General features: G+C 38.2%; 1 protein-coding gene across 1 annotated transcript; it reads left to right on the top strand.

Moving 5' to 3' along the window:
- The first annotated feature begins 862 nt into the window (after positions 1–862).
- Positions 863–16,720, top strand: kmt5c (lysine methyltransferase 5C). Its single transcript, XM_039686113.2, has 9 exons — positions 863–1,141; positions 3,948–4,080; positions 5,286–5,451; positions 6,616–6,725; positions 6,928–7,091; positions 7,222–7,241; positions 10,428–10,564; positions 10,779–10,939; positions 11,128–16,720. The coding sequence occupies exons 2-9, from the start codon at positions 3,968–3,970 to the stop codon at positions 16,620–16,622; spliced, it is 6,366 nt and encodes a 2,121-aa protein (XP_039542047.2). The 5' UTR covers positions 863–1,141; positions 3,948–3,967; the 3' UTR covers positions 16,623–16,720.
- The last annotated feature ends 96 nt before the right edge of the window (positions 16,721–16,816 follow it).

The following is a 16,816-nucleotide window of genomic DNA, read 5'->3' as shown; positions in this document are numbered from 1 at the left end:
TATTCGCTGTAACAACCGCCTCGCTATACATTTTCCCACTTATAACATGGCTACCTACCAAATAAATCAATAATTTGACACAAAATATTGATTTAAAAAGGAGTTTATTCATTCAAAAACGATTATATATTACCGGAGTTAACAGAACTACCTCCATATAGCAACATGATCTAACGTTAGCTGTTAAAACACATGCAATTGTAAAATATGTGACCAACAAAAAAGGCTATGAAGTAAAAATTAAAAAGTTAATCACCAGTAAAAGGGAACAGCTTTAAATCCCCTCAGCAAATTTGAGCCGATATGTTAAATAGTTTAACAAACATTAAATAAATGGCTAAACTGAAATTATACTTGCTTACATTTGAAAGCATGCCGTTATCACTCCGACTCCGCTAACGGTCGACATTTTTTTATTTTTTTAACAAGATAGCAAAGCTGCGCATAGGATTGTGGGTGATTTAAGAGCGCGAAGGCTACACATATGCATCCTTTCCTGTGTATGGGATATTTTCCGAACGAAGGACTCAGTCCTTGGTTGAAATTCTGAGGATCCTCGACATTGGAACAGTCCTTCGACGGACGTCGATGACGTAGCATCCTCGAAATTCCGGCTTCCGAGGATCCTTCCTTGACATTGAGAAACGCCTACGGTTACAGAGATGAGGCGGGGACGGAGCTACTTTCTCGTCCACTGATTAGTAGAAGCTTGTGGTATTTTCTACATCTGTACTCCTATAGGCCAATCTCGATGCCGTGTAACCTGGCTAGCCAATAGGATATGGTGAAAATCGCCGAGAACCCGCCTACTCATCACACTAACCAATAGGAACGCGACCTCGGATGTCAAGGATTGGTTGAATTCATCTCGACTCCAGGAGGACAAGACTTCAACGTTCGAAAACAAACGCAGTACAGAAAAATTAATGTTAGAATAATTCCCGAATCATTTCAACTCAGCTGTCCATTTTTTGGTTTATGATCATATATCCGCAGTAGAAACATCAGAATCATGGAATATGGAGACAGCAGCAGCAGATGACTGCAGCACTCGTAACCAACAGGAAGAGCTAGCCTGTTAGCTTTCAGGCGAATTTCACTACGGACAAATCGACCAGAAATTTGAAGGAAAGCCCGTCAGGTAAAATACTCTGCCGTTTATTATACTACATGGATATGCTCGCGCTACTTTTAGAAATCACATATTATTCAAAGTGTGCAATATAACACGTTTAAAGGTTCACATTGGACCGTGTGGGTCTGCATATGTTGTCCAGTGAGCTAAATGGACCGCGGTGGTTTGGGTTGAAGTCCATTTACTCGACTCCCCGACAGTGATATATGCCCCCTCGCGCCTGTGACGATTAATAATCAGCATTTATGGATTGGAAAAATCAATTATCTCTGTACCCCCAGTGAAGTGTATTGTTTAATAACTACTAACGTTAATTGGCGCGATCAAAGGTGCTCGGTAACTGATGGGGGTGTAACCGTGAGACCACGCGAAATTTATTATTATATTTCCCATTTGTATATGGTTTTTATTTAATTTCTTTCGCAACTGTCGGCTCGGTGTGAGATCTTTCAGAGCTGGTGTTGGTGTGAACACGCATATTCCCGGTGCTTTTCTTTTCACGCTCGCGACACGTAAGTTACTACTCGAACTCGATTATACAACTCTAGTGCTGAAGTCTTTTCAGACTGAATAGCTGCTTTGTAGTGCGACTCCTGACCTGTCAGCGGAGAGAAGCTTTATATGTATATGAATCTACAAGAGGGTATTTGCTTGCCTGACAGCATCAACAAAGGTTACAGTTAAATTAATGTATGTAAATAACATGAAAATGTACAACTGAACAGTAAATGGCATCTGTCATAAACGAGCTTCGTCGAGGCCACTGCAAACTAGAGTCTCTTCCTGAGGAAATAATTATGGTATCGCTTTTGCTTTGCCAGACTGTTTGCTCTTCTGCTGTTTACACACTGTACAGATGAATTCCAGAGAGAACCATATGCTTTAAAAAAAATTTGTTCTCTGAACTATTCTTTTAGTAATTGCTTGACACTACCCAGTTTTATACGTTCGGATTTGTATGTTTAATAAATTCACAATGCCTCATTTAACCAATAAATGTATCAAGATTTCTTGTTCAACAAATTTTCATTTAGTAACAATGAATTGATTTGTTATTTGCTTAATATTTGAACCATACTAGCTGTCTTTGTTGACCTTTCAAATCAAAGATATCTGACTGGGATATTATTAAGATGTTTTACGTAGACCTCAGCACCACTTGATCCGTGGTGAGAATCAACAAATGTAAAAAGATGAGCTCTTAATTCACAACACAACAAGTGAAGGACAACATGACAAAACAGCACAAGTTAAAAGTAGTCCGCACACCGTATGTATTAATGTGTTGCGTTGTCAGCACTGTGGGGGATTTGTACAGCAGTTATAAAAAAGAAAAAAAATTATGTATTGAATATTTAATACATGTAGTGAGTGTTCATTATAGTGTCTCTTGGAGACTGTTCATGCTGTTTAAAATATGTCAATAGTTTAATGATGTAGGTACCACATATTCTTTTGCTATACACATTGTTCCTGACAGTTTAAAGAAAAAGTGCCATGAGGGCACGCAAACTATTCAGTATCAACGTTGTGAGGCTATTATTTTGATATTGAAGTTTATGCCAAATGGATTATGAATATTTTAAATGTTATTGACAAGAAAAATGTTATTGAAAAACTAGACTGTAAAACTGAATTTATCACAATCTAAATAAATTGGGGAGGTATACTTACTTTTGTGGAAAATACAATGGAGTCCAGACGATTGAGAGTGCATTAATCATTTAGGTTTGAAAGTCTGATCCAAAAATGGAAAAACGAAGCTTTGCGGAGAGAAAAAAAAAACAAGTTGATATAAAATTAATTGGAGATATTTCAGATTCTGTTTCTAGTTCTAGGCTTAGTACAGATGGTCAGATGTTCTTGCTTACAACATTGAAGCTCAAGATAACATTCTCAGATCATTGAACTTGATCATCGGGTTTTACATAGAACTTGAATTTGCACTGCTTGAGTGCTGCTCTCATTTGGGGAAAAAATAAATAATTTTTAGAATTTGAATATTTTTACTAGTGGTTAACATTTGGACACCACTGTAAATCAATTTCTTTTACTGTAAGATGAAGGGCCTGTTTACACCTGGTACTAAGATGCGTTTTGGTTGATTGGATTACAAGTAGATGAGGGAGACACATTCCCGTTTACAATTGGTGTTTTAATCTGTCTATTTTGTCCACTTTCAATCTCTTCTGTCCTGATTTCTTTGAGGGGTGGGTTTATCGCCGGGTAAATGTATGGGCTTTTCCAGATCTTTCTAGTGGACGAAATAAGCTCACACAATTTGCATATGAATGTTACTGGAGAAGATGATGGAAAAACATATGGTTTACAGCTTTCGTTTCTGCTCTGACAGCCGCAAGACCAGCCGAACACGGTGAGAGCGTGTTAGAAATTAGAAATGGTGAGGGAACATTGTGCTTTGTACGATTTTCATCTTCAAACCAAACTTTGGTCTTGTCTAGCTAGCGTGCATTAGGTCAGTCGGTGGTCTTTTGTGGTTGTTGGTCAAACACACTCAACCACATGAGCGTCTACACTACGAAATTAATCTGGGCAAATGTGTTCGTCTACCTCTGGAAATAGATGAAAGTGGACAAGCTCAAAACGACCCCATTTACACCTGTTTAGACCCCATTTACACCTGTATTTTGCATTGTCTGTGATCTGATGGACCAAAATGCTTTATACCAGTTATAAACAGGGCCTGAGAGGATAAATTATGGTGGCTCCCTTTCTTTTCCATACATTATGCTTGTGTTTAATGACCTGCAGCTGTTTGAATGTGAATCTCACCGGCTTCATTTTGTTCCAGCATGTTGATGGTGGGCTACCATGGAGGGATCTTATAGAATGAGTGTGAGAGAGCTTTGTGAGACAGATGATCTGGCCACGAGTCTGGTGCTGGATCCCTTACTGGGGTTCAGCACCCATAAGATGAACATAAGGTACTTATTTTGGACTCTTTTGCGCTGCTGCTATACATAAATATAGGCTTCTATGGACAGATTTTATGCACAGTAGCCTATTTAAAGAAATATTTTTGTTATTCTTCTGATAGTATTTTTATATACAGATGAATTATAAAACCTGAACTATGTTTTGTTCTTGTTTGTTTATCATAGTAATTTAAAAGGTATGCTGCATCCCAATTTGCATACTGTCCTTCCTAAATGGGATTCGAAATTAGAATTGGTGTGTCCCAAATTATATTATGTTGAAATGAGTATACCAAAGATACCCGGAAGTGCTCATTCATGCACGTTCTACAGCTAAAATTGCTTCCAGGATGTGCGAGATGAACGGTTAAGTAGATAAAGTTTAGATAAATGTGTTTGTAGTCAGTAATAATCAATATCTAACCTAAAGAAAAGATATTTGTTCATGTTATCCACAGTATATTTCATGTAACAGCATTCTGAACTTTTATAAAGATACGTTTGGTTATTAACTGAGGAGAGTTCTCTGCATGAAAGACCCACGACTGGCAGATCAACGTGCTATTACATTTCTCTCCGATACAGTAGGACGTTAAATTTAATATGGAAGGTTTTTAACTATTACAAGATGACAAGATTGACAGTGCAGTTTTAACAGTGCCAGGATGTGTTTAACTAAGCGACAGAGCAGTCCATTGAATATGCAATTATGACAAAGTAGTTTGATTCAAATCTTGCTTACTAATCTGCTAAACACTCAAAAGTGTGTAATTTTTCTTAACAAAAACAGTACATACTTTTAAGACAGTGTAATTTGGCAAATTGGGATGCAGCAATAGACTACTGTTCAAAAGTTTGGGTTTTTTCAGGTTCATGTTTTTGTAAAAAGTATCTTATGCTCACCAAAGCTGCTTTTATTTGACAACAACAACAAAAAAAAAAACAACAACAGTAAAACAGAACTATTGTGAAAGATTATTACTTTTTAAAATAGCTGTTATCTATTTGAATATATTTTAAAATGTAATTTACTGAATTTTCAGCATCATTACTCGTAGTGTCACATGATCCTTCAGAAATCATTGTAATATGATGATTTGCTGCTTAAGAAACATTTCTTATTATTAATATTAGACGTTTGAACTGTAGTTTATTTTCAATGATTTCTTCCGTTTAAAATTGTTTGATTTCTTTCATTTTGTGAATGTGTGAAGTCCTCCCCCTGAGATCCGGCGATGGGGCTACCTCAGAGAGACCCTTCTGCGGTTTAAACGCACACATGACTTCCAGGCCACTTTTGATGCTCTGTTGGATGGGGAATGGGTCAGTGGCTATTTCACTGGGCTGGGTTCACACCGACATGAGTTGTTAAAGCAGCATGTGAGTATAATGTTATCCAAAATGTATGAACTTTCACCTCTCCTCTTTTTGTACATGTCATCACCAAATAGGAATGTGTGAATCCTCAGTTTTGAATGTGTAGCTGTCTTTGTGTTTAGTGTAGTAACATTGGTTTGCATTTACTTTAACGTGTTTGTCTTTGGTGGATCACTGGATCTCTCTACACACATTCATGTGGACTGTACTGGAGAAAACAGTTTGTGTAAGATTAACAAGGGCAGGGTGAAATTATAGATTTTTCTGTTTAAATGCAATCTTTGATTTCTTGTCTTGTTTTTCAAAGTGTAAAAATTAATAACGTTAAATTAAATATAAATGTATATATGGTTTGCGTTTGGGGTCAGTTAGGTTTATTTTTATTTATTTATTTTTTTTGAAAAAGAAAAAAATTAATACCTTTTTAAAAACTCTCGAACTATGAAAAAATCTTGTTGATATCGAATGTTTGAATGATAGTGTAAATATACAGAATTAAATCCCAAATGATTCCGAAACTTAGAGCTGGGTGATATTATTATCATTTAATTAAAATTAAAATGAAAAAAAAAAAACCCTAGGTTTTAAATCTACCAACTCGATTTTTAAATCAAATAGATTTTTTTTCCAGCCCTACTGAAACTGAAATCAGTTCTAGAACTTTCTTGGGAATCTACACTGTCTGAATCTACACTTTGACCTAAGATAGAAAACAGAAATGTTTCCTACTACGTGCTCTACCATAATTGGCTTTATGCACAGCTGGACTACTTCCTGAACTTAAGCCAGCTCCTTTGTTTCCTGTCTGCCATTATTGGCCAAGCTTGATTAATTCAGGTGTGTCTGATTATTGTTGCCGTGACTACTGAGGTCAGGCACACCTGAACTAATCAATTTGTCCAATAATGGCAGACAGGTAACAAAGGAGCTGGCTTAAGTTCAGGAAGTAGTGCAGCTGTGCATAAAGCCAAGTTGACTCTGAATTTGAATCTCTGAACGCTCTGTGTGGTGTTGTCTGTGAGGGCTTGGCTTTTGTAATGCAAGTCATTTAAATTTGGTCTGATTAAAGACAAGCACAGTGTATAGCAGTAGATTTATTCAAATTCTTGAATATTGAATATTGCTGTGTTCTTAAAAAAAAAACTTTAATTCATCTCTTTTCTTTAGATGTATCGCTATATGACAGCATTTCTGTTGGACAACGGAGTGAACATTGAGCCGTGTACCCGCTATTCCTCTGAGACAAACGGAGCCAAAATCACATCCACCCGACACTGGTTGGCTTTTATTTATTTTTTTATCATAAACTAATTATAATGATTTAATAATTAATCAATCATTATTTTCATTTTGATCACTGTAAAGTGGCTTTGAAACTATCTGCAGTGTATAAAGCGCTAAATGTAATGATAGCATTGGTCTACATTTTTTATAATTTATTGACCACCATATTTGAGGATGTGATGTTGAATTTTCTAGGTTTGTGGGAGAACGGGTGGAGGTACTGCAGGGCTGTATAGCTGAGCTGAGCCCTGAGGATAGTGCCGTGCTCAGAGCAGGAGTGAATGACTTCAGTGTCATGTACTCGACTCGCAAGAGATGTGCTCAGCTTTGGTTGGGGCCCGCTGCCTTCATTAATCATGGTGAGAGAGCCTGTATACTTGTACTGATCAGGAATTTTTTTTGTTTTGTTTTTTCAAAATTTGGTCTTTGGTAAGGTACAGAATCTAATTGTGATTTTTTTTTATTTTTTATTTTATTGCTTGGGAAAAGACTGCAGACCTAACTGTAAGGTAAGATACTAAATTATTACTTTTGATTTTGTGCGGAATCTTTTGAATTGGTTGGTTTTTGAAAGACTCTGTAGAGATGTTGTAGCGTAAATGTACATTTTATACAATTAATGCGTTAAACTCTTCTGTAAAGCAGGAGTCACAATAGATCTGTGCATCTGGTCTTGCAGTTGTTTTACAGTGTGTACTTTGATCCTAACACCTTTAACCTTATTATTTATTATTATCAATTTAGGTAAACAAGTCAAGTATGGCCTAAATTATGAGCATTTTAAAATCACTTCTAATTTGGTCAGAAGACTTCTCTGTGGTATTTTCTAATTAAAAGTCTTACAACACCAAAAATCGAAGATTCGATAGACAGTTTTTGTAATCAATTATTTAAATAATAAACGAAAATGTAAAGGTGAATAAAACTTCATCCTTAAAGTATAAATTACAATAATCACATTTCGAATCAAAGCTGTAGTCATCTCTGGGCTTCTTGTCTTCCGCTTGGGGTTGTTTGTCCTCAGCTCTGGGCTTCTTGGCCGTGGGGGTACTGACGTATCAATATTCAAAGAGGCAATCAACTCTTCAGTCGTTTATACTCCTGTTGTTTACCACAGGTGTTGGGTTCTAATCTTCTTGATTGACATAAGTTTTGACTTTCCTAAAGTTTCCCAGTTCTTTCTCAAGGCCTCACATTTGCAAGCTGTCCACCTCTTTATGTCCTTGAACTCCAGTAAACTCAACCAAGATGGCTGATTTCCTTTTAAGGTTCTAGGAGTAGAATCACAGTTCTTTGTGTCCTCCTGCTCCTCACACACGCATACATAACGAACATTTACTGTACATCTATGCCAATGCAATATAAGCCATTTTTACAAACAGAAATAAATAACAACATTGAATGCAATGTATTATGTTCAAGAAATTGGCTAAATATGTTGAACATAAAGACATCTACAATAAACAAGGAGGCAGGTAATTTTTTTTATATTATTCAACACCCCCTTCATGCAATTATCCTTCATTCTCAGACATGAGTGTGGCACAAACTTTGTTCACTTCATGAAACTTAACAAATAACATGAGCCACGTTTCCTCTGTCGGGCCAGTGCAAGCCAGGGCTTCAAACGGGCCTTGCTGGGCTAAAAGCCTCGTGGCCAGAAGCTCTGAAGCACTTCACTAAAACGCACCTCTCTGGAACAAAGTCACGGCTATGGACATTTGTTCATCATTCTTAAATTGGTTTGTTACACAATCTTGTAATATTTCACCCAGTGTTGTTTTCTGGTTTCCATAACAAAAAAAATAATCAAATTATTATAATATAATTACATAAGAAATAATAATGTATCATCAAGGGGCAAAACGTTTGCTTGATTATCATGTAGATTAGGCAAATTTGGATCTCAAAAAGAATCCATTACTTTCAGCACCCTATAGGTCTTCCCAGTAGAACGTGCGTCTTCTCCCCCTGGCTCAGACAAAGTTTGCAGAAGCCAAACCAGGGGAACCTGTGCTGACTGACGTCTCCTGGGTCTTTCGAGCACAAGGTTATTATCTGAGGATGTGAGGGGTTTTCTTGTTCCAGCTACAAGTTTAAACACATTCATCAGTTTGAGTTAGTCTTGACACTTCTACAGTGTTCAAACAAGGAACAAAGTTCCTTTTCTATCATAGCTTGTAAATGTCCAGTTTCAAACCTCTGGGTCACATTTTCAAGCTACTCAATTTCTCATAATCATTTCTTGAGCATTAACACATTCTCAGATATCGTCATTGTACCGTGAAATATAACAAACTCTTTTTGTAGTAATTGATGCATAAATATATCACTCACATTATAAAATTCTTTCTCTGGTTCATTATGGTTACATGCCATGGATTCATTATAATCAAAACAATCGAGTAATTAAACCTTTGAATCCAGAGTAACCCCTCTGATGTTTTCCTGGGTTTCTGAGAACATTATACAAGTTCAAATTTATATTATATAGAAACAAATCTATTTGTTCCTATACTTAAGGTTCCCATTGTCAAGTTTGTAAAACATAATCTCTCAATCTTAAATGATCGATTTAAGCCTTTTAAACTTTTAATTTAAAATTTGTCTGTTAAAAATATGAATTTTATAAATTAATGAGCCATAATCACTAGAGTTTCTTCTTCAATTGCCAAAGCATATTTTTGGCAATATGCTTTTTTAGTTTTTATTTCCTTAATATATTATTTATATTCAAAGTCTACTGAAGCCAATGAACTCTTTAATGCATTAAGACTTAAAGACTTAAAAATATTTCAAAAGCATAAACATTCTTTTCAGTAATTTTGGTGATCACTGTCTGGTGGCATCTCATACATTTTAAATCCTCAAAAAATAACCCAGTGATTAAATCATCTTGTCAGGAGTTCTCACCCTGAAGGTCTCCTTAGTCACTAAATCCCAGTCTCGTAGCCGGTACTCGTGTACTCGTGAGCCGGTACTTGGAAACCTATACATAGGAGCCAGAGAAAATGTTAGTATTAAAGAAAAACATTATACTGACTTAGAGGCGTTTGCATCTGAAGTCTTATGTATATGTGTGTGTTAAATATGATTATACAAATGTATTATTTCTTCAATTACAGTAGGGCTGCAACTAACGATTATTTTAATAATCGATTAATCTCGCAATTATTTTTCAATTAATCTGATTTTTTTTTTTTTAAAGAAAACGAAAAAAAACCCCAATAATTTCAAACCTTCAAGACACTCACAAGATGGATGAAAATGCTTATGCTGTAAAAGGAGGGTAGATGTGAAAACGCATGACTATTGTTTTTTTTTTTTTGGCACTTAAGATAATTTGGCCTTAAACCTTATTTCCCTTATAGGACCCAATGGCTCCTTGTTTGATTTATTTATTTATTAATTTTGTTTTTTGTAACCAAATTTTATTAATTAAATTTGTTTTTGTAACCAAAACCCACAACCTTACTATTATTAGAGAAGATGCTGCCAGGTAGAATTAATTCACATGCAATCACACTTTCACTAATGCATTCATTTTTTTTAACCATTATTTTAAAATGTATATTTTTTTGACATTGACTTAATTTATTTTACTTGTTTCGCGGCAGGATTAAATCGATTGTAGTCAAACAGTTCATCCTGAAAAGTAATTTGCTCATAAAGTTTGTTTCTGTTCCTCCTATTAGTTTGTCCCGGGAGATAAGAATGGAGCCTGTGTAAAAGTGGTGCGGCTCATCTCTCCAGGGGAAGAGATAACCTGTTACTATGGGGACAGCTTTTTTGGGGAGAATAATGAAATGTGTGAATGTTGCACATGTGAGAGGTGAGAGTAAATCTGTTAATACTGCTTTGTGGCCATCTTTTATTGATACTCTAGTGATGTTAGATCAATGATGCATAATTGTCTCAATGGACGCATGTGATTATTTGTATTAGGTGTTTAATGTCAATTAGGTTTCTAATGACAAATCAATTTAAAGCCTTTTAAATATGTTTACATTACAAGATAAATTATCTAATGATGCCAATCTTTACAGGAGAGGAGAGGGATTGTTTAAGAAGAGAGACCAGTTTTCAGATGTGGCTTGCTCCAGGGATCCTTCTGGACAGAAATATGAGTTCAGAGAGACCGATCTAAGGCTGAACAGGAATAGAGGAAATGGCACTCCAAAGCCATTCCTCACTGTATCAAACTCGGGTATGCTTGTTATTCCATTCATGTTTTCTTTTCCTATATTACTTGTGCCCTAGTGTAAAATGTGCATGATTTTAAAATCGCAAAAGATATAATTAAGCATCCCATGCAATTGCCTAATAATGTGGTGAAGAAGCATTATTGTCAACCACTTAACTCTGGCTGTCTCTTCTCATCTCATTCTTTGTCAGTCTTGCCAATGAGGAATACATTTTCCCAAAGGAGGAAGAGGAACGCCCTTGTTTTGAGCAAGATGAAAAAGACTGATAGGCGGAGGAGGGTGGAGCATTGCAAACAGGTGGAAAAGAGAACACAAAACCCCTTATCTTTTCCTCACCTCAAGCTAAAGGAGCTGAGCATCTGCCTCTATCAGCACAGCACAAAGTTCCTATTAAGCTGTAAGGACCCCTTGAGCAAAGAAAGGGCCCTGCTCTACCTAATTGAGAAAGAGCGACCAAATCCAGACAGGATCACAAAGAACAGAAAATCTGTTTCTCCAATACCCAGCAGGGCTAACATAAATGGACCAGAGGAGAGAAAGGGTGAGGATGGTGAAGTGTTGAATGGAGACCCTGTCATTAGATTTAAACCCTTCACTCTTGGATGTGTTTCCAGTGTACATGAAAGAAACAGTATGAAGGCCAAGGGACGTAATATTGATGCATCTTCTATCAGAATTGTCCACCAGGGCATTTCCTCAAGGACCAGGAATATTCTTCGTAATCGTTGGAGCAGTCTCCGAGCAAGGACTGGATCTAAACTCTCCAGATTCAACAAGAGGAGGACCAGACTGATCAAATCAAACTCGAAAGTCTCTACAGACCGAAATGAATGCTCTGACTCTCAGAAGACAAAAGATGGGAAGCAGCAAAAAGGAAGTGAGGTTGAGTCCAAGGAGATCACTAATCCTGTTTTAATCTCTCCAGGTAAAACATGTACTGATGAAAATGTACTTCTTGATGGAGATGCTGGAGCTAACAGTGACAAATCATCACAAACAGAGAGCATGGTGATCAGAGAGGCGCAGCAGAGAGTCTTTAGGGATCGCCTCAGGGAAGTGGCTGGCGACGGTAGACACATCAGCGGTTCCATTGCTCCTAGGAAAGGTGATGTTAGTTATTGTGTAGCTTCAGAGACCTCAGGGGATAACAAGCAAAACCACAGGCAGTCTGTGTCTAGTGCTGTAAGCATTACACCCTCCTTGTCTTCACCATCTCTTAACAGTTCTATCTCTTTGCTCTCAGGGTTAAATCGTTACCTCAAAGTAAGTCTGGTCAGGGTGGCTATCCCAGGAAAACCAGAGGTCGAAAGTACAGGTCAGAGGGAGTTAGACAGTAGAAGAGACGAGGATAAAGCAGCAGCACCAGTACAGCAGAGCACAAAGATAAATGGGAGCAAAGAAAGCAATAGACAAGGTAAGAAAGGTGTGAAGGAGTTGTATTTCAGACCAGTAAATATGGAGAGTGCAGATAAGTACCTCAAAGTAACATGCGATTTAGAGATTGGCAAAACACAGCCTGTTGTGAAAGAACTTGTGGATATGCATGTTAAGGATAGCCATGGTGAACATGAAAATGAAGGCAAGCAAGATAATAATGTTCTAAAGGTTGCATCTGTTGAGGTCATTCCAATTCCAAAAAAATCTGAAGATTCTACAAAGAAAAGGAAAGGCGTAGGCAAGGATAAGAAACAAACAAATGTTGAGGGTATACCTGAGGTACAAGAGCGAGAAAGAGTCAATAAGCCGGGAGAAGGAAATCACTTGAAAAAGAAAGTGTTAACAGTGCATTTTGGGAGCAGGACTGTTGTTGTTAAAGAGGCAAAGGTACTGCTGACGGATATTAAAAAGAGTTTGAGTGGCAAGTTTAATCAACAAGATAAATATGCTGATGACCACCAACTTCCATGTAGTTACAGTGGTAACGGAGAAGTTGATAATACGAAGACACTATCACTTGCTGACAGTAATGAGACAAAGGACAAGCATGATGCACTTAACAGAAATGAGCACTCTATTCAGGGACTCACTGCAGCTGATCAGCCAAATACACTTCAAGACACTCAAGTGAGAGAGTCCGAAAACACTTTGATTTCCCCAGAGCCTCCATCCATGTTCATGGTTTGTCTGGATCATAGTTCTCAGAGCAGTATTCCCCTAAAGAAACGAGCATTTCGAGAATCACTTGATGCAGACCCAGAACAAGATGTTAATGTACCTGCAAAACAGTGTACAAATGTCAATAAGGACACAGAATTCAACTCGGACAATCTGTTACCTAAGCCAAGTGAAAGCAGCAGTGTGGAGACAACATTGCTGAAATGTTCATTACCAGAATCAAGTCTAACTCATAAAGGCGAAGTTGGCATTGGGTCCAAAAAGCGTGGCTCATCCAAGTTGAAACAATGCTGCAAAGCTCAGAGTGCTCAGCATGGACCGGTGAGAAACAATGTCAGAGTTTGTGAATACAGGGATAGCACAAATAAACCTGTTTGTGAGAGGACAATCAAAGACCTTAGGAGTGAAAAATCCAAAATTGAAGGAAAATTTGTTAAATGCAATATGAGAGAGGAGAACCAAACGAATAGTGTGGAAGGAATAGAAGAAAGAACTAAAGGACCAGAGGGCTGTGATATTATGGATAACATAGTAGATGCCATCAGAGATGAGTTGTCTACCTCAAATGTTTTGGACAAGACCGAAGAAGAGCAGAGGCTAAATGTCAGAATCCGCCTTAAGAGGAAAAGGGGAAAGGAGTGGGAAATGGATAGTACGGATGAAGCCGAAAGTGTTGCGGACAAATCAAGCCCACAGCAATGCTTGGCTTTAGTTGACCCTTTTAGGGCAATTTTGGATTCTGTCTCAATTTTAAATGCAGAAATGGAGAGGATTCGGGGTCATGGGGAGGCTGATAAAGGCATAGGTTTGGAGAAAGCCACCAAAGCAGTCCAAGACGTGCTAGAGCATTGCAGAAAAGAATGCGCAACTAAACCATGTAAAAGACAGCAAAAAGTATCAAAAGTTTGCATCAACAAGAAAAACGGCAAACGCGCACCAAAAGAAATTGTTCAAGACAGTACTGAGGTTATCAATGCACAACTCCAACAAAACTCCTCTGGTCCAAAAATTGAAACTGAAATTGATGACATTAAACCTTTACCTTTGATTAGATTGTGCAGAAGAGCTGAAGGCAAGTGGGAGGTGGAGTGGAAAGAAGCTCAAAATGAAGATGGGACCATTGATACTGTGTACAGGGAGCCAAATAAGTTAACATCTGTCTCTTCTACAGCAGCAATACTGGAACAGATGCCTCTTGGCAAAGTTAAAGAGGAAAACCCATCTCCGTGCCAGCAAATAATGTCAGTGCGTAGTTGTACCAAGGGGACTGAGACCTTCAAAGATCCAGTGAATTTTGAAACTTCACCTCTACCATTATCCCTTTCACCTTTATCACTTTACTCTCCCTGCTATGATGGGCTGACAGGAGTTAGTAATGTCAGTGGGAGTATTGAAGCAAAAGAGGATATAAGAGAGCATGTGTCAGACAATTCCAATATTAAGACTGGAGTTAGTAGGACTGAGAATAAAGGAAGGAATGACATGTGCTTGAGTCACAATTTGTTTCAGATTAATAAAAGTCTGTCAAAACTACAGGCTCTGAGCCAGTCACAGATATGTGAGAAAAGTGTTCCCACTAACACCAGTGTAACATCCTCTCAGAATCAGTCTCCTCCCATCTCTCCCTTTTCCACAGAGTGCAGCTTTAGTAACTATTCAGAGGATGTGCTTGACTTTCCATGTTTAAATCTTGAAAGCTACGATCAGATGCCTGCACAAAACAGCTTGGCAAGCTCTTTGATAGATTACTGTCCTGGGGAACCACATAACACAGGATCCTTCAGCAGCCCCTTCTCCCAAAGTCCCTCTGATGCATGGAATACCGAGACCCCTTACCTAGGATCCCCAAGCCCAGTGAGTAACTTTAGTAGCGGCGAAGAGCTGAGCTTCCCGGATCTTGTCTTTGCTCAATCGGACACATCCTCATCTATTTGTGCGCCTCAACTACTCTTCAAAGATAAGTTATGTAATACAGCCACAAGTTCTGCTCCTCTTCAAGACCCTGAGAAAGAACTGTACTTGACCGATGGCGAGTTGTCAAAAAGTCCCATAGATCTCTTGGTGCAGGAAGATTCAGCAACACCATATCTCCCCAAAGACCTGACAATGTTTAACAATGCGTCTACAAGTGCTAAACAGCCTGTACACCCAACTGTGCGCTTGCATCCTCAGGATAAAAAGTTAAACTTTCTTGAATCCCTTGTAAACACAAAGTCCTCTCAGTCAGGCCTTGCTAAAATTGATGCTAAAGACAAAACTCATGGACCTCTCAATTTGCAAAGCTCTAATACTAAATCTGAATCCGTAATTTCAAACCAGTCATCGCAAAGCCATGGTGCTGGAACTCAGAGTAACCTTGTTACACCCTTCCATTCCCTCCACGTAGGAAATAAGTCAACCTCACCTGCAGAGTATTCAGGTGCGTTCAGCTCTGGTAATGCACATTTTCGTAGCAATGACAAGAAGCTCTCTTTTTTTCCAAACCCCAAGAATGTCTCGAAAACCGAGGTAGGCCAAAATGCTTGTCAAATTTCCATGGCTGCTGGCAGCTCAAAATCTCACAACAACCTGGAAAGCATCTTTGCTTGGTCCGGTCCATCAAGTTCTCACAGTGGGAAAGAATCTTCAGCTAGATGCCCTAATGCTGGGTTTTCAAGATTTCCTGAAAATCAGCAAAAAAGCCCAAAGAACATCCTTTCCAAACAGTATCCTGCAAATTCCAGTCAGCAAGGTGATCACATTCACCCTGTTTATTTCATCAGCTCTAGCAAAACCACAACAAATGCTTTCAAGAACATTGCAGGTATGAAGCCTCCGATCTCAAGAAATGATAAAGATGCGTCCCTGCCCTCCACATATTTATTTCCCTCATCTCAAAGTTCTCAATGTTACAGTACAACACAAAGCAAACTCTCAAAATTAGAGAAACCCCATGCTGTTGTGGCTCCCACTCAAAACACTCAACTTTCTGGAGTGTCTTCTATTCAGCCTAATAAGAATCAGATGTGTCCAAACGTTTCTCATTGCGATTCTTCTGATTTCAACTTCAGCGCCTCTCTTTCACCTCCCGTGTCTCAGCACAGCAGTCCTCATCTTGGACGCAGAGAATCCTCAATCCATGAGGTCCCATTGACTAAAACTCAGTCAACCACCTTTGAACACATTCAGCCTCCTCACCAGTCTTACGTAGTGAACTTCACGGGAGATCATTCTGTGACTCTGGGCTACGGTGGCGATGGTGAAAACTTAAATTACACTGGTTCAGGACCTGCAAATTATACTTACCATTGTCTTATGGAGCCTTCAGGAACACAAGGAAAGCTGGTTGTAGAAGCGTGTGGTCCCTCAAACTTCACACCCTCTCCCTCTGTGAGTAGGTCTAAAGTCCACGGAGACCAGATTGGAAAGGTTCAGCAGCATCAAGGGCAGCCTGGAACTCACCCATATAATTCTCTACACTTCTCCACCTCCCACTCGCAAAGTACCGCCACAACGGATCGCAAGCCCAAGAGACTGAGGCTTGTGGTGACTGACGGTACAGTGGATCTGGACCTACAATATACTGATTAATAACATCCTTTTGTTGTTGATATTCTCAGAAGTTATTTATTTAAAACTTCAATGTAATAAGGTGTTCTTCTTGTTTTCATTAAACGTAAATGGATTTATGTAAATTGTCCTCTTCTTAGCATCAAAACGGACTTTTTTTCTTGAAATATTTAAAGACATATTTTTATTAGCACACTTGCTTAATTATTTGTATG

This window comes from Pimephales promelas, chromosome 3 (genome assembly GCF_988280905.1).
Source record: "Pimephales promelas chromosome 3, fPimPro1.hap1.1, whole genome shotgun sequence".
In the NCBI taxonomy this organism is placed as follows: Eukaryota; Metazoa; Chordata; class Actinopteri; order Cypriniformes; family Leuciscidae; genus Pimephales; species Pimephales promelas.
This window is presented reverse-complemented; position numbering and strand designations above follow the sequence as displayed.

Bases quoted from the DNA above. Each gene is read 5' to 3' on its own strand.
- kmt5c (XM_039686113.2), top strand. From the start codon at position 3,968: ATGGAGGGATCTTATAGAATGAGTGTGAGAGAGCTTTGTGAGACAGAT. The intron at 7,242-10,427 runs GTAAGATACTAA...TCCTCCTATTAG, and splicing joins ACTGCAGACCTAACTGTAAG to TTTGTCCCGGGAGATAAGAA. The intron at 10,940-11,127 runs GTATGCTTGTTA...ATTCTTTGTCAG, and splicing joins CCTCACTGTATCAAACTCGG to TCTTGCCAATGAGGAATACA.